This window comes from Corapipo altera, unplaced genomic scaffold (genome assembly GCF_003945725.1).
Source record: "Corapipo altera isolate COAL_440 unplaced genomic scaffold, ASM394572v1 23, whole genome shotgun sequence".
Taxonomy (NCBI): Eukaryota; Metazoa; Chordata; class Aves; order Passeriformes; family Pipridae; genus Corapipo; species Corapipo altera.
Genome location: NW_020884878.1, coordinates 3,750,222 through 3,773,636, shown reverse-complemented (window position 1 = coordinate 3,773,636; position 23,415 = coordinate 3,750,222). Strand labels below are relative to the sequence as shown.

The 23,415-nt window shown below is 41.7% G+C and overlaps 1 protein-coding gene across 3 annotated transcripts in view; it reads right to left on the bottom strand.

The window, feature by feature from the left end:
- Window positions 1-6,362: 6,362 nt before the first annotated feature.
- Window positions 6,363-23,415, bottom strand: part of AKT1 (AKT serine/threonine kinase 1) — a 74,553-nt gene continuing 57,500 nt past the window's right edge. For 2 of the 3 annotated variants that reach the window (XM_027637736.1, XM_027637735.1), the window contains exons 11-14: window positions 21,534-21,748; window positions 13,428-13,515; window positions 8,680-8,782; window positions 7,602-7,980 (exon numbers count right to left, since the gene is read on the bottom strand). In XM_027637736.1, coding sequence (XP_027493537.1) covers window positions 7,901-7,980; window positions 8,680-8,782; window positions 13,428-13,515; window positions 21,534-21,748 — 486 coding nt within the window. In that variant the 3' untranslated portion in view covers window positions 7,602-7,900. Of the gene's footprint in view, window positions 7,981-8,679; window positions 8,783-13,427; window positions 13,516-21,533; window positions 21,749-23,415 lie in introns of all 3 variants that reach the window. The other variant, XM_027637734.1, reaches the window with a different exon arrangement.

The following is a 23,415-nucleotide window of genomic DNA, read 5'->3' as shown; positions in this document are numbered from 1 at the left end:
TCCAGAAAGAAAATATTTATTTAAAGACATATTCTGTCACTTGATAACACGCCCTCTAGAAGGGACTGCAGAAGATAAGAAACAGGCTAAGGTACAAAAAAAATGAAAGCAAGGGAGAAGAGGAGGAAGGAATCCACTGTTTCTTGTCTGCTGGGAAGAGACAGGGGAAGGAGGACGATGTCACAAGGCAAAAGGCAAATAAAGAGAACTGGAATTCTGACAAAACTACTGAAAAAAGGGGCAGGGGAAGTGCAGCAACAGTGCAGCCTGGTCTCTGCAGGTACCACCCAGCAATCTGCATCCAACCTCCGTGCAGCAGGGAAGTAAAAGCCCACCTCCATGTGCCAGCTTTTTCCTGCTCCCAGGAGAGGAGATCTGCTCAGCAGAAGACAGATGGCATTACCATTGCCTGTGCTCCTGTGGGGGCTTTTTCCAGATGGGGAGTTGGAAGCTTCTTTGTGCTGCTACAGCCTTCCTCTCCAGCAGCCCTCGAGTGCTCGGGGCTCCACCAGCCTGTGCACCCGGATCAGATGCTGCTCAGACATGTGCAGCTCAGCACTGAGAAGATTTCAGCTGAACCTGTTAGGAAAATAGAAGTATTTATATCGAGGGTTTTCTTCCTCTTTGAGAAGTGTCCTTGTTGACTTTTTCTTTCTTGTAACACGCACCTGTGTTTTCTCATTATTGGGAGACTGCTGATAAAACCCGAGTTACTATCAGTGACCTGAAAAGAAAGGTGACGCAATTGTTTTGCAGAGGAACCCCAGACAACCCTGTGTCACACACTGACTTCACCAGCCAATACTGGTGCTTTCCTGCATTGTTGGGATGCCTCTCCTACCTCAAACAAGGCACGGGTGTGACAAGTTTCTCAAAATTACCCGAAGAACCACTGGGCAGTCCAGGAAGCATCACTCTCATTGCAACTCAGTGAGCTGCTTAGTGGAATTTAAAAAAAAATAATAATAATTTTAAATACTAAGCAGCAACCTTTGATCTCTACTTCCTTCACGCCAAACAAATCAGCACAGAAAGTAAAACTTTGGAAAGGTAACATGATTACAAGTTTTACAAACAAGTAAAGGGAAATACTAAGTTTAATCCCCTTATCTTAGTTACACATTAAATTTATGACCTCACCTGCGTAAATAAGTACATTTTGTTCTGCTTTCTTCCACTTCCCTTCCCTGCAACTTTCCAGTCTGCAGTTGCTCCAAGTGACACTGTTCTCTTCACTTTGTTTTTACTAAGCTTCATTTTATACTCATTATTGAAGGTATTCCTGTCTTCCTGTTTAGATTCATTTCTCCCAGTAATATCAGAATAAGGAACAATTGCAGCAGCTAAACATACCACATGGAAAACTTACTATATGCTGCAACCATCTTAATAGTATAATTCCATTTTTCATTATTGAAGTTCAATGAAGGGCTCATATTTTGATCTTTCTGCACATTCATAAACCCTTTAAAAGTCACTGGAGCAATTTATCAAATGTGTGAGAAAAGTCCATTAGCTATTAAAAAAAAACCAAACACTCAAATGCTGTATTTGAGTGGGGCCTGTGTGTGGGAGAAGGTGTTGGTATTGTTCTCCAAAGTCAGAGCTGCACCTCACTGAATTAAAATGAAAAGCCAATTTCAGGGTAAGGAGCCTCTAAAGCACCCCTTGCCCTCACAGCCAAGCCAGGGCTCCTGACTGAGGCCTGGTGACATGTGCTGAGCTGCTGGATTCACTTCCATCAGGAGAACCAAGTCAAACTGGCATTTTCTGCAACAGTTGGCAAACTGGAAGCATATGCCAATCCACAGGGTGCAGCTGTGCAGCTCCAGGTGTCAGCCACCTTTGGGGAGCTGGCAGCTCCTGCCTGCAGGAGGAACTATTTCTGAGCAACCTGCATCAGACAGGTGAAAAGGACAGTACAGGAACTTGGTTCAGGCGTGGCACTGTGGAAAGGAAAAGCTGTGACCACCAACACCAAGCAGAGATGGAAGTGCCTGGTGGTGCTGGTGTTACTGCAGCCTCCCAAAAACAGCCCAGGGATCCTGTCAGAGTGCAAGTCCTAATGCAGAGCAGACATCATCCTTCTCCCAGAAGAGTAAATATCACTGAGGGTTTTCTCCCCTTGCCACGCCAGAAGGAAGCCCAGAGTATCCAGCCTGCCTTCACCCACACAGCCATTGAATCATGGAAAGGTTTGGGGTGGAATGGACCTTAAAGATCATCTGGTTCATCTCAAGGAATGTAAGGGCAAGTGCCTGGTGTTCCTGCTTTAGAGGAATGCACTGACATCCTCCAGTTCAGTAAGTGACAATATGCCAGAATACAATGTACTCTTCATATACCTGAGGAAATTACTTACAAAACTATAATGCAATAAAATGTGGAGGAATTTAACCAAAGATACGCACTTTGCTTAAAACAGTAAGTGCAGCAAACTTGGGATGACCAGGGCCAGTGACATCAAAGAAAACGACACAAATGGGGAATTTGTACTATTGGAAGCATCTCAAAGCAAGGCTGGTGTCAAGTCACACAGATTGTATGAAAACAGTAGGTAGGTTGTATCAGGTTGGAAGTATAAATCTATACCAGAGAAGATAGAAAAAAATCCACAAAGACGCTCCTTCACTAAAGCACATGCTCTCAAATCATTAAAGAGACTAAATCATTAAAGAGACTCACAGATTAGTTGTGGTTTGCAGGGATTTCTGGAGATGGTCCAGCCCATGCCCCTGTTCCAAGCATGGTCAGCAAGACCTCAATTTGAACCCCATTTTTTTGAACACTGAACCCCAAAGGAGTTCAATTTGTTCAGACTGCTGCACTTCAACACAATGAAGGAAGAATAGTATTACTGATTTTGCCTTTCTCCAAAACTGTATGTTTAAGCATGGATTTCATGCTCACTTGAATCCAATTTCAGTGAATTCCCAGGTACTCTGCTTAAGATCAGAGTCACTATTTTTTGTTCTGATACAGGTTTTCTCAGTACTACACAACAGCTTTCTGGCTGAGAGCATCAGTACTGAGGACACAACAGTGCAAAGAAATAGATGTGGCAGAGTTTACAAATAACTAAAGATCACAACAATTGAGGTAAGGTCTGTCTCTCCTCTCTGTGAAGAATTTTCACTCTTTTATCAAAATAGTTATACCATTTTCTGCGGGGTGAAAATTATGTATTATTTTAACAATGTGCAGAATTTGGGAGACCTTCAGAATCCAGAAAATACAGCAACTGCTGTGTTACCATTTATCTGCTTGAAACAAACTCAAAGCCCTGATGAAGATGCAACATACAAGCAGTTAAAGTAATCTGACAGCAGACATGAAGAAGCAGTGTGGAAAAATTCCTAGAAGTGGCCTCTTAGACCAGGGTTACATTTAACATAGGAAGAAATTCAGAAAGCCTGTCTCTAGAGAACAGGTAGTGAGCACTAACAGGCAAAAAACTGAAGCAGCACTTCAGTGAAGGAGGAACAGAACTGAGCTACGAGCACACTGAAAAACCACAGAGGGAAGTTAAGTTTTTACAGATGAAGTCTTTGATTTGATCCTTAAAAAAGAACCCACCACGCTCACAAAACCAGGATGGTGACCCAGCAGTTATAAAAATTAAAATAAAAAAAAAAAAGGGTCAAGCAGGAGCTACTGTAACAAAATGGGTTTGTTTAAAATGGTTTCAGACACAGAGCAACTACTCATCACCTGATTAGAATGCAACATATGCTCCACCAGACAGCTACCACACGTCTGCACGCTCAGCTGCAGTGGGGATAATAAGCTCCTGTTTGCTATAGGCACTGTGTGTTCTTTGCATTTTACTCCTCGTGGCAATTAACCTCCCTGTTATTAAAAAAATTGCACTGGAAGTGGAAGACAAACACACTCATTTGCAACACTGAAGAAACAAGATCCTTTTACATTCGCCTGTTTCTCCAAATGTGTTTTTACCTCTGAACCCCTTCTAGACATATTGAAATAAATCAATCCTTCTAATTTATTTCCCCAATATTTCTCAGGCAGAAGATCCATACGACTCTCACAGGCACTTTCTGGGTGTGGGTTCCTCTTCTGCAACTCTGTCTCCTTGGAGTTTGCACTCTCATTGTAGGTCGTGACCTCTAATCTGGGACCACCATCCTAAATCCTGCTACTGGAGATAAAAATCTTGTTTTGGCATGTGCTCTTTAAAAGCAAAGGGTATTTTCTCTGACAAAGATTTCAAGCTACCCACAAACACTCACAAGTATGAGAATACAGTGCTCTTGCACTGAGCATTTCAATGCACATACGCGATCCAAAGTAGCAGACAAGAAAATTCACCGCTGGTAAAGGCAAAGATCATCCAGCTCAAACAATCAAGGCAAGCTTTTGCCCTCAAACCTCCAAAACCTACCATAATTTATTTCTCAGGTGGAAAACTGGGAGCAAATTCAAACAGCAGCCAAGATACCTGAGGCCTGCATGAGAGCAGTGCAGCAGCTGGAGAGCACGTGGAGTTCACCTGCTGGAGGGGTGATGGCACAGAAAGAAAAATGAAGAAAAAGCAACTTATTTTACTGGGGGGCTGAGAGGTCACAGTTTGTGCAGAGTTGGGAATGCTATAAACCACGGTTATCTTCACCCACTTTAAAGGGAGAACAGCCTGCCATATCCTAATGTGATTGTACTGGATGTTTTAGTTACACAAGGGAATATAAAATGGAATTTGTAGAATTACCTGGCTTCTGCCCATGTCTCTTAACCCCAAACAGCACACAGGGTTGTGTATCTGTTTCAAACACTGCTCAGCTGACCTTAACTCCTGACTGCACTCAGAAGCACACACAGAACTAACTGCAAGTTACTCACTTGCTCTTGCCAAGGGGTTTTTTTTCCCTATTTTTCTCCCAATCCGAGTTTACAACCAAGTTCCTGGGCTGTAACATACGTATACTACCAGTGTTCAGAACCTGGGATGCACCATCTTTGCTGCAATGTGTAACACCAGAGCAAGATGACATTTTTCAATGCCAGAAGGAAGAATGAGGAGGTTTTGGCTGAGAAGAAAGTTCGAAAAGTTTTGGGTTTTCAAATCAAAGAGTTAAAGAAACGTGCAAGATTGAAGAAGTCTCTGCATATATGGTACAAAAGGAACCTGAGGTGAATGACATTCAGGTCACAGGTTTCTGTGATAGGATTTTCTGTGCTAAATCAAAAAGGACACATTTTATGTTTGTAGATAGACAACTGATACACCTGTAATCATTCAATTATGGACAACAGGTAAGGTGTTTTAAATAATCACTGGCAAAATGAGGGAAAATATCCAGAAGACCTGGCATTCAGGTGTGGCCCTCACAGTTCTTGGTTGCCAACAATACTAAGGTTCACAGAGATTTTTGGCAGCTTGGCTTTTTTATGTTATGTTTTATATACGGGAACTAAAACAATTAGCAACAACTGGCAGAAAAATACTGTTCTGAGACATAATCATCCTCAGCAGAACAACCCGTTCCATGTCTGCTCCTGCATTTGAAAGACCAGATTTTCCTGGGGGAGATTACAGTAACCTTTGCTCACTCATGTTGCCTATATTTGGATGCACGAAGTGTGTTAGTTCAGAACTTGTCAGTACTTGTAGACTTGCAGAAGAGTTCCTTGGACTTCGTCCCTGGGCTGGCTGGAGACTTGGGTGAAGGCTTGGAAGCAAAGGAAGGAGAGCAGTTACAAGATCAGACCAGCAGAATAAGACAGGTTGTCCAGTCTGTAGAGAGACACAGATCCCTTCCTTCCCCTTCCCTCCCTGCATAAAATATGCAGTAAATTGCACTGGGAATTACAGCTTATTCCTTGAACCAAAACATGTCTTGGATATTTAATGACTTACTACAGTCGCAGCTAATGTGCTGAGTTTGAAGCACACTGCAGTTGTTATTGCATGTTCTTGTACTGTTCTCTGTATTCTTGTTTGAAAATGGACATGCCAGCCTCCTATAACCACCTCCTGTGATTAATGTTAGTCCCAAGAGAGGAAACATAGTTTTAGAGACTGTACAGTGGCCTGAGTGATGGAACAGAAACATCTTTGCAGATCAGGACCTCAGTAACACACTCTCACTGGCATCAGGAAGGCAGCAAAACGAGGCCTGTCCTCATTCACCTCAAGACAAACTTTCTGGCACAGGGTGCATTTCTTCGAACAAACATTTTCCAAAATTATCTTTGCATAACGATCAGCACAGAGATGAAACAACTGAGGAGGGACAGAACAGCCTGAATCCCTCAGAGATACACACATCAAACTCGAGAAACTGGAGCAGTTGTTGCATCTCTACAAATTCAGAAGGTTCCTACCACAAGAAATAAGAACCTAACTCGTTAAAGCAATTTTATTTAAGTATTTGGAGGGAAATTTTCATATCATGAGTAAAAATACTAGAGTTGAATGTTGTTAAAAAAAAAAAAGTCAAGATGATGGGCTCTCTGTGCAAGCACAGCAGTTTCTGATGGAAAGGAGAAGCGAGGGTTTTCATAACATACTCCCTTTCAAATAAAAAAATTAAATGCTAGTTAACTGGAGTACATGTCATCATTTTTTATACAGTCAAGAGAATGAAAAAAAAACAAAAAAAAGCGCAATTTAAAGAACGCAACCTACAATGGAATAAATTCATTCGCAGCAGAGACAGAATAAGACTGCTTTTATGAAAATTACAAAGAAACATGATACAACAAAAATAGGGTGAGGGGAATTTTCCACTAAGATTAAAAATGAAAAACAAAAAAAAAAGTTCACTTTTTGAACACCATTATTATTCAAACACATATGAAGTTTCAACCTATTTTTTTTTTTACATGGGAAAACACTGTTAAAGTGAATCTTCAAGAGTGAGAAGGCACCATGAACTGTTGGTTGATACCTTTAATGCACACTCAAGAAAGAAGAAATGATCTGGCATGATGCAAAAAATCATTAAGTGTTTATATATATTCATATATCTTCTCATAAAAAAAAAAAAAGCGGCAACAAGTCATTACTTCAGTGCCAAAATGTACTTGTGTCTGGCTGATTCGCTCATTAAGATGATTTCTCACTTAGACCTGTGTGGTATTTCTGTACAGTGGTGGAAGTGGGTGATTTTTCATTGTTGCATTTCATATTAGATTGGTAAATCAAGCATATTCTAGGTTCTGAGAAGCCAATCCTATGAAGTATTCCTAAGCTCTATGCAAATGGAATAATTAAATGCACTGTCTAGAATGGAATACTCATCTGTACGATGTGGCAATCCCACTGGATTCAGTTTGATATGTAATGTCTTGTAGCAGATGTTATAACAAAAATAACTTTTGCTTTTTGATTTACCTCACTGAGGCCATTAATGCTGTTCCTATAGTTGGTTTTCTGGAGTTAGATGATGCTTCACTGCTGTCCAAAATGAGTTTGAACCTTGACTCTCCAGAGTTTGTTCACTTTGTTGCTTATATTATTGCACTAGCTACTAAAGTCTTATATCTTCCTATATAAATCTAATTGTTCAGAGTGCAGATTCTATATTTAGATAATGAACTGTATGAAATAAATAAAATAAGGGGATTTTCTGGTCAGAGTTGCTGATATGTTGAATACCTTAATTATTTCTAAAGTAAACAGTTTTGGTGTATGTTCTTAAAAACCTATGGTCATTCAGCATAAAAGCCTTGACGTAATACTTAAAGAATGGATTCGTTTTCCTTCTCAAAAATGCATCAAAGAATTGTTTTAAATACAGAATCTGTGAGGCTTCCTACAAAGTCATCTAAATCGTAATACAAACACAGTTTGTAATTCAGATAATATAGAAAGTTCTCTAGTGTCCATTGAAGTAAGGTCCCCAAAATGCAGTCTGTTTTGTTTCTGAATGGCAAAACATTAAGCGGTTCCACTGGCTGAGTAGGAGAACTGAGGAAAATGAGGTCTTCTCTCGTTATCTACACAATCCATGCTGTCATCTGAAAGAGGAAAACAATATTAAACAATATTTTCTACCTTTTTGATTTTAAGTAAACAAACAGTAAGATATTGCACAGTAAAGTTATTTCAGAAAATTTCAGTGTTGCCTTTTTTCTTCTACAACTTGAAAGGACAAAGAAAGAGAAAGTCTTAAATCTCCCCCCAGCAAATGGGGATCACACCAGATCCTGACTGGTGTATGTACAGAGTTGTTTGGACGTCCATTAAAAATTGGTAGAAGCTGCATAGCTTAAATCCATATTCACTGTTCTGAATTTCTGGAAATTTATATTTGACAGCAACAAACCTGCTCAGTTACCAAGAAAATAAAGTATATTTTGATTGAATATGGACATTAGTCCATGCTCAATTGACTGCTTGCATATACACAGTGTGTGTGGATATGGACATGTGCAGAACTCATTATCAGAATTAATTTCCAGTGGGAATGTGCAGAGTTGGAAAAGACAACAGTACAAATAATTTCACTCTTATAAAACAGGTTTTTAATTTCCCGAACTGGAAAGACATGTGGAAAGTTTCACAACAATTTACCAACTTCTAGGTCAAGTATACATGGAAAACCATCAAGTTTAAACTGATGCTTTTTCACATAGCTGAAGGGAGTTGGTAACATCACAGCAAATTATTTCTAGTGGTCTGGAGAACACAGTGAGAAACATTTGGGAAAACTTTACCTTGGTCAGGAGGAGTGATTGTTATCATCTGTGCTGTAAATTCTTCATCAAAGTATCTCGTATCTGTTTCAGATGTAACTTGTGGCTTGAACAGAGGTACAAGCTATGAAAAACAAAAAAAAAGAAACACTGTCCATTTACAGGTTCTTGCAGTGCTGTAAGTGAAACAAGTAGGATTTGACATAGTTATAAGCTACAGTGCCTTTTCCTACATTCCTAAAATGTCTATAAAACACCAGTTTACAAAGAAGGAAGCATATACAGTAAAAAATATATATTTAGGTGTGCACTTCCTATTTATGGGGCATTTAAGGCATTTTTTCTCTAGGATTTAAATGCACAAAGAAGCACTAAAATTGCACAGAGAATCCTAAAATTTCTTCAAGTAATAGCATATTTACAAATGTTTAAAAATAATAGTATGTACTGGTTGCCCACCTAATTATATCGAAATTGTCAACTGCATCTAGTTAGGTTTACACTTAAGGAGGATGCAAATGTGTAAGAAAGATGCTCAATGATACCAAATTGATCAGATAACCTTCTGTATCACCACAAGGGTTGTATAATTCACCAAAAATTTCAGCTACAGAGCTACTGTGTCCATGCAACTCTGACTGGAAATGTGCTGGAGGTCTCACCAACCTGGGAGAATTTAGGCCAAGGCAACAGCAATGTTAAGCTTTTATATTCCTGCTCCTGAAAAGCAGTTTGATGTCAACTCTGAACTTCAAAAAACTGAAGTGCTTACAAAAACCTGAGTCCATCAGCAGTGAAATCCTCCTCTTGTTACACCAGGAGTTGCACTATTTGGGGTTTATTCTTGAGACTCGCTCGGGCAGACAGGCTGGAAATCATCCATGTGTACCTAGGCAAGCTCTGGCAAGAGCAGCTCCAGATGGAGCGGAGCTGCTTGACTGGGGCTGGAGGAGGAGCGCGCCTGGGAAGCGGGATGACAGAGCTGGATGCATACAGATGCACAGGGTTGGAACACGTACAACTTTGGAGGGCAACAGAGCTGGGATTCAGACCTCACTCACCTCCCCACTGCACAGTGCAGCAGAGTCAGAATGTAAACACTGTTCTGAGCCCTCCCACAGAGGACATGGCATAGCGCTCAGCGCTGGGCTCCCGCTCGCCCACCACTGGGGTTACACATGGCCATCTTTTAATAGCACAGAGCCACACCAGGCAACAATTTGGGAGCGTGATTGAGGAAGTATATGGCTTCCAATCTGAAACTGCAGGGAAAGGTTTATCAAGGCAAATGGCAAATTGCTCCAACTGGAATTACGCAGTGACCCCAAGACTTCCACTCCTGTGCTTGCACAAATAAGAACGACACCGACAGAAATCACTACACTTGGAAAACATCAGCAAATCTTGGATGCACAAAACACCTCTTCCCCACCCCAAACTTTTCCTCCTGCTTGGATGTGGAGAAATCATTTGCTTGTCAAGTTGGTAAATGAGAAAAGCACTAGTTTCAAGCTCCCTATCACCAGGATCATCTTTCTGATCTGTTTTGAGAGCACCTGACAGCATGTTGTCCTGTCTTACAAACAATAATCCAATGAGCCACCTTCATTTTCAATGTAAAGACTTTAAGAAATGTAATCTCTATATATGGCAGTATTTCCAAATACAAAGAAACATTTACTGTTTAAAATCAATCTTTAAAAACTAGGGGACATAAAGACTCTGTTTAAAATAAGACAGTGCAATTACAGTATACGTTTTTCTTTTTTTTTAATTGCTAACAATCCTCTGTGCCCAAGGATGGTTTAAAAGAGTTGGGCAAATGATCCTATCAAAAAAATACTAGGTTCTTAGAAGTGGTCTTTATGTCCTGAATTTAAAAAGGAAAAGGAAACAGGATATCCCAAGTCAGGAGTCACCCTGAGCCTTACAGTCCCCCTGAAGCTATTGAAGACGGAATGCTTCACATTATAATGTTAATAACATTTCTCAATCAAATCACACCAACATAATTATATGTTAAAGTCCTGTTGAGGATAAGGAATTTTTCTCTCCCATTTTAACTGTATTCTCTCTCTCCTTTACAGAAGTTTCTGCTTACTCCTCAGAGCAAACCTGGCTTTGTTTTTGACAGGCTGTGCATGCACACGTGTGTGAAGCTCTATCTGTCCTTTTAAGCTAGTGGTGGTTTTGGCACTTGCAGTGCCCCCAGTTGCTCTGCTTGCTGTGCACAGCACGGAGTGATTTAGGACTTGGGCACTGCAGCAGACACCTGAACTACGCACATCGGAACGACTCAGAGCAGTGATCCCAAGTGAGAACACATGTGGAATGGGCTAGCGCTGCCTGTATCATTTTCCTTTTTATTTTAGTATCTGTTAGAAGCAATTTGAGACAGATTACGATGCACCCACAAGACATTTTTTCCCCTAGCTGTCAAATTCTGAACATTAAGCTGGAAACAGAGGGAAAGCCGCAGAAAGCTCCAACACCGGCTTTAACAAGCAAATATGTCACTTTACTGAAAAGCTGTCACTGCAATAGCTCTGCAGTTCAACTGGCAGAGAGGTGCCACCTGTAGCCTCCCACGGTTGCAGACCAGTATGAATCCTGCAGGCTTATGCTGGTTTAAGAGAGAAAAAGTACCAGGAAAAAAATTGCATGTGATTAAAATCTCATTGAGTATGTTTCGCTTTCGGTGGGCAAAATACTGCAAATTAAATCGCACCTTTCTGTGCACCAGAGACAGACAGCACTCTTCCAGGAGAGTCTGATGAACATTTTAAATTTTCAGGACAACCCCAGTTATTCAGAACTCCTTATAATTCAAAGCAAAGTTATGTTTCCAAAAAGCTTAATTACAAAGCAAGTGTTCTCGATTACCCAAGCCCATATTCATGCACATATTCAGCATTACTGGAGATGGTGTGTAACCAAGCTTAGCACACAAACACCTCTCAGCAGCTGACAAAATCCAGCTTTTATCCATGAGACTGCACTTCAGGTAAATGCTGAAAGATTCTCTTTGGACCACCCAGAACGTAGGCAGCAATTACTCACAGGTTTTTTAAAATCTTTCCACTTACACAGCATGCCAACTTCAGATGCTAGTGGGACACGAGCAAAACCAGGATCTAGGCTCCTTGGACAGGACAAAGTCAGGAGTAGTTTCAATCAGCACAGTTTTCTCTAAAACATGTAAGTATCTGAAATTTCCTGGTGGTTTCCAGAACAATATGAATCAGTACTACTATGGGACAACCTCTGAAGTCTTTCTGAGTCCTATGGATAAATAAATTGCCTCCAGCTTGTGTGATTTCCATTCAGGGAATCAGGACTACCATCAAATCACAAACAACTTCACTCTTGAAGTTTGAGCCCCAATATCAGCTTTTTACTTTAAACTGCATAAAAAGAGCAAAACACCAAGTATTCAGCTTGTCAGCTGGGTGAAAACAGGGACACCTTCCTGTTTAGAACAGGAATTCAGATCCACTTTTTATATTATACCAAATAGACTCCACGTAACTCCCTCCTGCCCTCATGACTGCATGCAGCTCTCCCTCACAGGATGCTTTGAAAGGGCTGAGGTCTAAACTCTTATCTACACTTTCAAGGCACAAAAACTTACTTTATGATTTTTCAGTTCCCTTTAACCACATAAAATCTGTGAGGAAGTGAAAGAAGAGAAGGAAACAGAGGACTCTTTGTAGTTGTATACAGGAACTGGACAATTCCCCTACTACGGTACAGGAACTCAGTTTCTGCAAAGCTTCTTACCTGTTCCCACCAACTGGAGAGAGAACTAAACTGTACTTAGAGATCAAACGAGATCTGATACCACAAGGGGCTGCTGGAGGAAAGAGGGAAATCAGGAAAGGCTAGGACTGAATGAGATCATATGGCACCAGTAGATGGGAACCTTGAATCACCAGACCCACATTTTAGTTGGCTGCATTTCATGTCAGTGCTATGAAAACGTGGCTGATGAGAATCAAATGGGAGAGGACAACAGCAGATCACTATGAGAGCACAAAGCAGGACACCTTGGAGGAGTGAAATACTTATCTGTGAAGGAAGGGGCAGTGAGACACAGAAATGATGAAACACACTCCTACGGAAAGGGCTGGGCTCTTTGACTTCAGTGGCTCCACTGGAAAGCCTACAGGCTCAGTGGGTCTCATGGAAAACCAGTGAGAAACACCACAAAGTGCAGACACTTCCTATCAGTCCTTTGTCACACACAAAAAAATAATATTAGGCTTGGATTGATGCAAAAGCCAACCCTTGTCTGCACTTGTCTTGAATGCTGAAATTAGACTGAAAAGGCAGGAAAAATGCAATGGGAAAAAACAGCCCATCTTCTACTACTGCTTCTAGGAATTTTTGCTTCAGATGCTCAGGAACCAACAATAATCCTGGTCTCACAAGGGATACATCAGTTGATAGAAGAAATGGCAACAAGAATTCACAGGAAATGCAATTTTAAAAGCTTAACATACTGTCTAAATTTGGAAGCAATTTCCATTACATCTTATTTATTCAGCCAACTACCTCATTGAGAGATACTCCTATCACTGCAAAATAAAAATTCAGAAGTAATCCAGTTACAGTATTTTAAGAAACACTAAGCAATTTAACCCTGTTAAAAACAACTGCAAACCTTTTCTGTGGAGTGTTTCTGTGTGCATTACACAGGGCAACAAAATTTGAAACATTCAGTATGTTCACAGCTACAGTTCACTTTGGATGAACAGTTGTATAAATACCTTTTTCTCGTATACATCTTGCCAAACAATGCCAGCAAAGAATTTGTGCTGCATAATCTCCTTGGCATCATCAGGACCACCACCTAACCTGTAGGAGGCAAAATAAGTAATTAAATGTTTGAGTACACTTATTTTTCTCATACAATTTTTATTATAGGGTAGTGAAGAAATTCTGAGTTTATATAATACATTTGGGAGCAGTTCCACCATTTGCTACATATTTGGTTTTTTGTGCATGGACTATTTTAGGCTTCAACACAGTTCCACTAAAAGATTTAAAACCATGCTAACAACAGAGTTAGAATAAAGGTCTCTCTCAGACAAAGAAAAAAAAATAATGATCACAATTCAAAAGACCTGTTCTTCAGGAAAGGTGCTGTCCTGGGGACCACAGCAGATCCTACAAGTAAAAGGTTTGAGCCACACACCCTTTTCTCTGCACTAACAGGATACTACCCCCTACAATTTTCTAGAGCAGAGCTATGCCAGCAGTAAAACCGAATTTGATTTTGAAGTGAAAGAGAGACAAGGCTTTTTAAGGCAACCTGATTTATGCAACCTGATTTAAATTTCCATTAAAGAAAACAGTTGACAAATGCAGTGATAATATCACGTCGTATGCAAATCTTTCCTCCTCCTTGGCTTCAGGAAAGCACAAAGGGTGTTTTATTGACTTGAGGTATATCAAGATAAAGCACTTTTATTCCAAAATAAAACTGTCCACACAGCTTATAGATGCAATCAGTTTAGTTGCAGTCTTGAGCTAACAGATGCTTAAATTTTGCTGTGGAGGTTAAAATGTTCTCTAAAAGACTGAACCACATATCTGCAAGCAAAGGCAGGCACCAAGAAAGCAAAACAGATACTGGGTAATCAGCAGGAGACTCTTTCAGGTAACAAGGTTAAGGTAACGCTCAGGATTTCAAGTACAGGAAGTGTTACCATGTTCACCCAGGCTCACCTCTAGGATCTCTGCCTGTTCTCTGGTGCCCGGTGCCATGGGCAAGCTGAGATATTACCACTGTTTTCAGAGCTTAAAATAATGACTCTACGTGGCCAAGGCTAGGGCTATACTGCTACAGAAACCAGGGATAAGGCCTGTTCTCTGAGCCCAAAACCAAGATTCCCAGTGAGGCCTCATCCATGCTGCACATCATTTGGCCCTTCATGTCCTCCAAGCCACACGCAGTAACCCCTCAGCCCTAATACACGATTATCTGGGGATAAAGGGGAGATGTTTGGTTCAAAATACCTCAAAATATCAGAGATAACATGAAGGCTGTGTTAAAGCCCATTGAAGTGGTATTTTTACAGCTTGAGACTGCAAGCTCTGGGATGGAGTGTGAAGGCACAATGTTATTGGGACAGCACTGGATGACGGTTCAGTATAGAAAAGTCAAATACGGTGACACTGTTCACAGTGCCAACTAGGAAGGAATCCTGGTGCATGCAAACCCCTCAGCCATGCCCAAGCACCATCTTCAAAGAAGGCACATTGGCTGTACCAGAGACACCAAAGCAGCACAGGTGCCTGGCAGTCCAAAGTCCGGGCTTGCTTCCTGGCCCTCTTCCATTCAGTGGTACAGCAACCTAAGGGATTTGCTCCTTCACATTCCTTCAGGAAACGTGCAGTGGAACAGCTCTCCAGTCTTCCAGTACCAAAGTGCTGGGTGACTCTCTCCTTCCCAAGGTAAGCTCTAAGACCAACCTAAGTTCACCCCAGAGCCCCAAAGGCCAAACCAAGCCGGATGATGGCTCTCCCAACTGCCTGGCAGCACATTCTACAGCTGTGGAAGAGCCTGGAACAGAGCCCAACTCTGGGGCAGCCTGGGAACAGAAACAAACTCTGTGAGTAATCATCTCTCGGTTGGTTCCCCCCAGGTCCAGGGGCTTTGCCAAGTCTCTACCAGACTCCTTGTTACATCCCCAGCACAGATGATAATGGTTGATGGAGAGGGTGGAGTCAATCCTCTTTATCCACAGATGCCAACAGACCGCACGAAGTTCAGGAGTGACTATGAGCTAAGAAGCACCTGAATGGTGTTTTGCAGAAGCAGGCAGGAAGGCTGGCTGGCTGCAGCCATGTACAAGTGCTTTGCAGAATACATTATCTAATATGAGCCTTTGTTCCATGAAGGGCAAACACATACTCCAGGAAATGCCAAAAAAAACTCCAGATGTTTTACTTACCTTTCAAAAATCTATACTATTAAACAAATCCAGTCAAAGCAAATGGGGAAACGATAGAAACCTCCTGTTTTGGACATGGACTTATTCCAAAATACACTTCTGTTTTCCAGAATTATTATGAAAGGACTCTCAAGGAGAACAAAATTAAATGGACAACTAACACAAAAATCATGCTTAAGCACCACTGAGAATGGAAAGAGCAGCAGGTTTGTCTTTTATAGGGACATGCAATAAATAAAGAAAAATATAGCAGAAATAAGAGCTTTGAGGAGATTCCTGTACAATAAAGTTAAATTCTGCGCATTTAAGTCTTCAGACAGAACCAAAAATAGTATAAATAGGACTGGAAAAGCAAAAGCTATGGAAATTTACAGTATACAAAGAAATATAACAGAAAGTGTAGAGGCCAAAAAGCAATTTAAGAACAAACAAACACCTCAAAATCTAAACGTCTGTCTAAATTGGTCTCCTTAAGAAACACCTGTCAAACAACTTTGGTTATTCATTTAACTTCTATCTACATTTGAGAGACTTTTTTTCCCCTTTATTTTAGTTAAATCAAAAAATGAAAATTATTAGTAAAGTGCGACATCAATATTAAACTGAAATAATTTTCACATTTTAGCTTTTTGTGAAACTGTGTACTGCTTTCAAGTTCCATTAACCATTTAATGACAAATGTCTGTGCTCCACGGATCAAGGGCAATCAGCCATCATTCCACAGATATATCATGCAGAAGCTATTTTTAAAACTTATGTATGTTTTTAATATACGTATATAAATATAATGTATAAACAGACAGTCAACAGTGACAGTACTAACACCATCCAGAAGACTGCAATTACCGGATCACATGAAAAATATTGTCCACATAAAAAAAAAAAAAATCATCCATGCTGGGAATGGATGATGCTGCTGAGCACTGTTTACTTTTGCAGTTTTATAGTTTTATATTTAAGAGATTTCTACAGTAAGGACAGCCAGGCTGCAGCACAGGAAAGTGGGAGCAGCCACCTCCACTCTGCCCTGCCAAATAATCCCATCCATGAGCTCGTGGTTTGCTGTATTAGGAGCCACAATACAGATCCTGACTGTGGGCGAATCCCCATCTGAAGAGACTGTCATACTTGGAGGCGACACATTTCTGTTGTTCGCAGACCTGCACGTGCACTACCTCTCATCTGAGGAGATGGACGCAGTTTTAGGCATCACTTCTGCTGTCACCCTGTCTTCACATGATTTGTCTGAGTCACCTCTGTCCCCAAACCCGGTTTTACAACAGCACAAACATACCCACCAGGCTCAAGAAAAGCAGCTCAGGAAAAGCTACTGGTGTTCACCAGCTCCGAGCACATAGACACATATTTCTCCTTTTCTGATACAGTCAAGATGGAAAGTAATATTTTATTATGCCACTCACCTTCAAAGGCCTCTAATAGCCACAGGGAAGGATTTGGGAACTGCATCTACATCACCTTCCTGTGACTGGCACTATCAGCACAGAGAAGCTCTGGATGGCTTTGGGAACAGCATGATTTGATGACTCCAGATTTGGAAAGAAAAGGTCGTATTCTTCCTAAAGCCCTGTACACAGAGTTTTTGGGGGCTTTCCTGTTCAGAGATTAAGATTTTTGGAAAGCCTAATGCAGCTAACTTCCAGCTCTGTGCTGAGCCTTACTTCCCCACTTCTTCATTAACTATACGCATGTGACACAAACACAGTAGATCCAGAAGCACTGAAAAAGTCCCCACTCTTCAATACTAGTAATCGAAAGGAATCATGTGTGAAGATGCTGAAGCTTGGGAAGTCTCTAAAGTACTGGTTTCTAGAAAGTTGGGAGAAAAATCTCTTTAATCTGCCTTTTATGTTTTTCTCAGCTTCAATTTAGATCTCTGTGGGTGAACTGTTTCAGTTTGTCCAAATCGATCTGGACAGAACCAAGTTAGGCTAAAATTATCATACCCAACAGCCAAGTCTCAGTCTGTCTCAAAGCACCTGGTGAAACATGAAGACTTGATGAACACTTTGCAGTTGAACTGATATGCAGGACACTGGAGCTGACTGGAGGCACTTTTGTACTCCAGGCACATTTCAGAGTAAACACAAACATTTGTCACGCGTGGTTTCAAAACTTTGCATGTCCACAGGGCATCAAAGTCTGCTGTCCAAGAGGACCAGCTATTCAAGGTTATCTCCTCCTGCCAGCCATCAGCTTAGCTGGGACCACCTCCAGGCCCCTGCAGTCCCCATTAGTGTCACCTCTAACTCTTCCAACTCCAGCAGTCTCTGTGTGGGCTGCAGACCTACCTGTGCCTGAGAGCAAGTTTGCTCAAGAGCCATCTAACCTTCCCACAGCAGAACATCACAAACAGAGGACACAGACACACAGCTTAACTCCTTTCACAAGGAAAAAAAACCAAGGAGTTTGGTTTTCATACAGGTAAAGGCTTGATTGACTCTCATATTCCTGAGCATCTGTGGCCAAAATTGCACTCTGGATGTGGAAAGAATCACCATTGCCAGGAAAAAATGAAGTACCAGAAATCTGTGTGACTGCAAAAACTGATTAGTAGGTCTCAGTGACCTTCAGCTCTCCAAAAGCACAGCCACAATTCTGGTTGTGAAGTCACTAAATCTTTGAACAGCTGTTTGTAAAATGCTACATCTTCTCCCTCTCATTCTTCCTGAGGGGCAAGGGCCAACAGCACCACAGGAGACAGAAGCAGGTGAACAAACCCCATTTGAGAGAGGATGAACAACCCTGACCTATGACAGGGAGCACCAAGGCGTGTAGTGAAAACACATCAAAATTCAGATTAAACCATCCTGAACTTCTCTCAAGTTATAAACCTGCCAAGATTCAGAGCTTTTGAGACACTGCTGATAACAAACCCACCCACCCATCTGAACTCAGTCCATTTACATGGAGCGCTCTGATCCATGCCCACTTCCACAGGTTGCAGTCTCCACAGCCAGAGGAATAGTAATGGAAGTTAAAAACTTTTTTGTTTTATGTGTGAAAAAATGCTCTGATTACCTCCTTTCATTTGATCCATGTCACAAAGCAGCAAAGGAGAATTTCAGGTCACATTAACAGGAAATATTTACAGAATAGTTTTGTTCCTTCTTAGGAAAATTAGGGCTCACATTACAAGATTAATAAACTTCTATCAATCCCAAAAGAAACTTCAAAATTCCTTTTCTCTTAGAAAATGGATTTCATATGACCAAATTTAGAAAACAGCCATGATTAAAAGCAGAATGCAAATTACTGTTCTTCACATTTTCCCCACATGCCTGTCAGTTTGAGACTGAATGGGTATGACTGAGCACAGAGTGCTAACCCTGCTTCTGTAAACCCAGCTCAGGTACAACAGGTCCTTTTTAAGATTTAACTCACTGACACAGATCACAATTCCTGAGATCCTTGATGTTTAAACTACCCTCATCACTGAGCTTCATTATATTAACCTTTACTGATGTTGGGGGTTTTTCTGATAATGATTTTACAGGAAGTGACAACATCTCCCAGTTTCATTTTTCTCATGAATTTGGCCATCTCCTCCATACCACTCTGAAGTTCACCAGCAGTTACTAAATGCTGCCAGTTCTGATGCTTTCTGCCACAGACAACATTACAATGACACTGACTTCTGTCCACCCCAGGGCTTTATGAAAGAGGGGACTTCTGTTGAATTACACAGTGGCTCCCCAAAGCACCATCAAGGGGCCAGTGTCAACCAGACTACTGCACATTATTTAACTTTTCAGTGACTGCAGTTTTGTAGCTCTCTGGCCGGTTTTTGTCAATATGGTTCCATGAGCTCACTGTGAGTCAAGTACCAAGTATGTCAGGCTCCCACCTCAGCATACAGACCACCCAGAAAAGAGAGTGTAACACTACAAGGGCAGGATGCAGGACTTCTTCCCCTCATGCTTCCAGATCAGTTCTCTGTGCCACCTGAAACGCCACAAAGTGCAAGGGATTTGCTGAATCACAACCTCAGTTAAAACGTTGTGTGAATGGTGACTGGTTAGAGACCAGTATTTAAAACAGTCCATGATCCAAAAAGCTTGGGAAGCACCAGTGTAATTAGGCATAATTACAATAAGGCATGTGTGCAGGCTTGTCTAGTCAATAGTTATTTCTATCAGCAGCATGAAAATCATCTGTCCAACAGATCAGAGCAGCGCCGCTTCCAAGCCTGCAGAAGATACATGTGAAGAAGTGGCTATTTGTATAAAGTGAGCATATTGTGGAGTAATTATTGGCATTGGGAAAATCTTGTAATTAGAAACGAGTAGGCGTTCTTTGTTTGTCAACAAATTGCATTTTGGTTCATCAGAGATGTTCCTTTAAGAACAAATTGCAGCAGATGCTGCTTGTGTTTTCCAGTGATTGAAAGGCCCCACCTGAATAAGCTACAAAAGGGTCACAATCGCATTTAACCCAGCACTTTACTGGACAGGAATCCTGTTGGCAGGGGCTGCAGCCAGGCTCGAAGAGCACAGTGCCTGGGGGGCTGCTCATCAATTACACAACCTTCTCCTGGAGGTCCCCTCGCAGGCACCGGGTTCAGGAGGGGGGTGCAGCTGTTGCCACCTTGTACAAGGCTGGCCACGTTCCTGGCTGCAACTGTGCCCCGTTCCCCACGTCACCGCCAAGCTGAATCCTCCAGCAGTATAAATTGTGGATTTGCATTACAAGACCTCCCAACAGGATTTTCCATCAAAAACAGAGATGGAAATAGCCTACAGTGATGACAGAAATCGTTCCTACAAGTATCCATGTACCGGCAAAACCCACTTTCCTGCTGTGTGCACACACGTGCACAGAGACTAAACAAACACCAGAAAGCAAACGGGAATACTCTCCTTGCACCTCACATGAAAGGTTTCCTATTTGGGGCCCATTTACAGTGGAAGGTTCAGGACAGAAGATCAGGGGCAGAGTCACAATATTATTTGTTCTTAAAACGTCTGGGTTGACAAGATGGCAGGTTTTTAAACTGATGTTTATCTTTGTGCGAAGGTCAACATCCTTTTTGGATCTAGTTCTATATTGTTTGTCAGCCATTAGTGGCTTGGGGTTTTTTGTTTTCTTTTTGGTTTGTTTTTTTCTGTTTTAAAATCAAGGGTTATTTTTTAAATAATACAGCAATTAAAAAAAAAAACAAAACAAACCAAAAACAAAAGGACAAAATAAGGAAAGTCAATTGAGTATGGTTTAAACTCCGCCACAAACATGGTACAAACACCACCACCTACTGTCCAAAGTAGGATACTATATCACTGGCACATCTTTAAAGAAAAAATTCAGAAAAGGGACAGCAGTCTCAGCTGGGACAGAAGGTGAAAGTATTTAGTGTAGAGCAGCCTATAACCCACAGCAGCCACTGGATTTGTTATGACCAAAAGCAGGGTTAACTTCCTTTTTCCCCAAGCTATAGTTTTGCTTAATGGCAGCCAATCTACTCTGAAGTTCAGCACCAAAGCTCCTTCATGTCACTATTTGTGGTGTCAGCTCATGTCAAAAGTTAAATGAGTAGATCCACTTTCTGCATCTTTTTGGATGACCACTTTAAACAGATTAGAAATAAAACTACAATTTTGTCAGAAATACCTTCCTCAACTTTTAAATAAAGAACACTATCTTGCATGTGTCCATGCAGGCAATAGCCCTTTGTGCAGTACCATTTTCAATTATTTTGCAGTTATGACAATAAGGTTATTTCATATGGGAGTGTAGAAATAGTTACTCCTAAGTCACCTGTCTCAAAGACAGTTCCCTTTCATTCACATAGCACAATTATTAACTTCCTTGTGAAGCCTGTAGCAGAATTTTTCTGTGGGTTTTTTGGCATTTCTGAGGGCACAAGTACTTAAAAGTGCAACCATTAAGCAACAGTCTCACCTTTGCTTAGGATCTTTCTTCAGCAAACCTGACAAGAGAGATTTTGCTTCAGGTGACAATGTGCGTGGAAATCTGATCTCCTCCATAAGGATGAGTTCAAAGAGCTTTTCGTGGTCCTGATTGTAGAAAGGGAGTCGGCCACACATCATTTCATACATCACGACTCCTAAGCCCCACCAGTCCACTGCACGACCATAGTCATTATCTTCCAGAACCTGCAGAAGGTAAGGAAAAGGCTTCAGAAGAAACTCCCAAACCAGGCACGAACACAGAGTTTGAGAAACAAAATTTAACTCAGCAAGTCCATCTTACCTGACACAGCTGAACCTACCAGAAAAGTACTCGCAGAGTATCCATGTGAAAAGAACTGCCATCCATGCTCACCATCCTAGGTGAGCAGAATGGGGGAAAGGAGGCAGCAGGTACGTTACAGAAGTCTCCTTCCCCTCTTCCTCCCACCCTCCCTCACATTATGGTCATGATAAGCACAACCTTTGAAAGTCCAAAGGCTGAGAACTGTTCTCACATTACAGAGCCAGCTGTTAAACTCTCACTTATTCATCACAAACTGTTCCAAACGGAATCCAAATTTTTAGAAAAAACCCAAACCACCGAGGAGCCATATGAGGAGAAGAGACCGTCAACCTGTTCCTTCACAAACGACAAGCCAAACATATCCATCACCTTCATATCAGCCTGCCCACCCCCCAAGGGTTGCTCTGCACATGCTAAAAGACCACCCACAAATACTCAATGACTAATCTACATTAAACACTAAGAGCCAGAACACCACTCCTAACATTTGACCGGCTGCAAGGCTGTAAAACGGCAGCCAAATTGTCTGGAAATGTTTCTCCTCCACCCCTTTGCCCCGCTCTAAAGGCACTCCTGCCTCTGCTTAGAGAGCTGCAAACCCAGGAACTGTCAGTGGGGTGGACTTTCGCCAGGTCTCACAGCAAAATGAGTCCAGCACAGTTCATTCTTCTCTCCCCTGGGCAAATTCTACCTAACAAAGTTGTGGCTGGTGCAGGGACTTAAGACCCCAGCAGTGCCCTCCACCTCTCCTGCTCGCTGGTGAGAAGCTGGGCCATAGTGCATTTCTGATCTTCTGCACAGTGGATTGTTGAAGGGAGCAGGGAGAGTTTTGTGCCTTGTGCAGTGGATGCTACAAGGACTTCTCTAGACTTGGTGTCTCCTATGCAGTTGTCTGTAGCTGACACCAAGAGTCTCATGTTCCAGACCCTGTCCTCAGGTTTTAGTTGTCATCTTTACTCCTTTCACGGGTCTGCACTGAGCTGCTTACTCTTGCTAAGAGCACAAACCACAACTGCACCACCATCGTGTTTTCTTGCCGTGTGGTGTCCGTGTGAGCTTTACATTCCTGCGATTCAGAACACTTTACACTCAAAAGTAAAAAGGTGAAAGAGCCAAACAAAGTTGACTGCAAGTTTAACAAAAGCAAAATCTGAACCTGTTACAGATCTTGATAAAGGTTTTGCAAATAAAAAAGAAGCGTCGGGACACTTCACGTAACAACTGTTTGCACTCTGGCTCTCTGTATTCACTAATTATTCCCCTTAATTATCTGAACGAGGGAGAGGGCCTGCAGTAAAAATCAAAAGGCTGCCAGGTATTAGATTACCCCACGTCGGTCTATTTACAGCATCCCCGGCCGTATGATTCACACCAAACGACAGCTGGCTGTGCAGCTGCCCCGTATATGTATACGGCCGACACAGCTGCCGGCCGGACAGGATTCCAGGAGCCGGCCCCGTCCTTCCCAAGGCATGGCAGCCCTTCGGCTCGCAGGAGATATTGTGTGACAATGCAGTTACCGCTCTCTGAGTCACCCCCGTTCAGTAAGCGCTTCCTGTTCGCACTC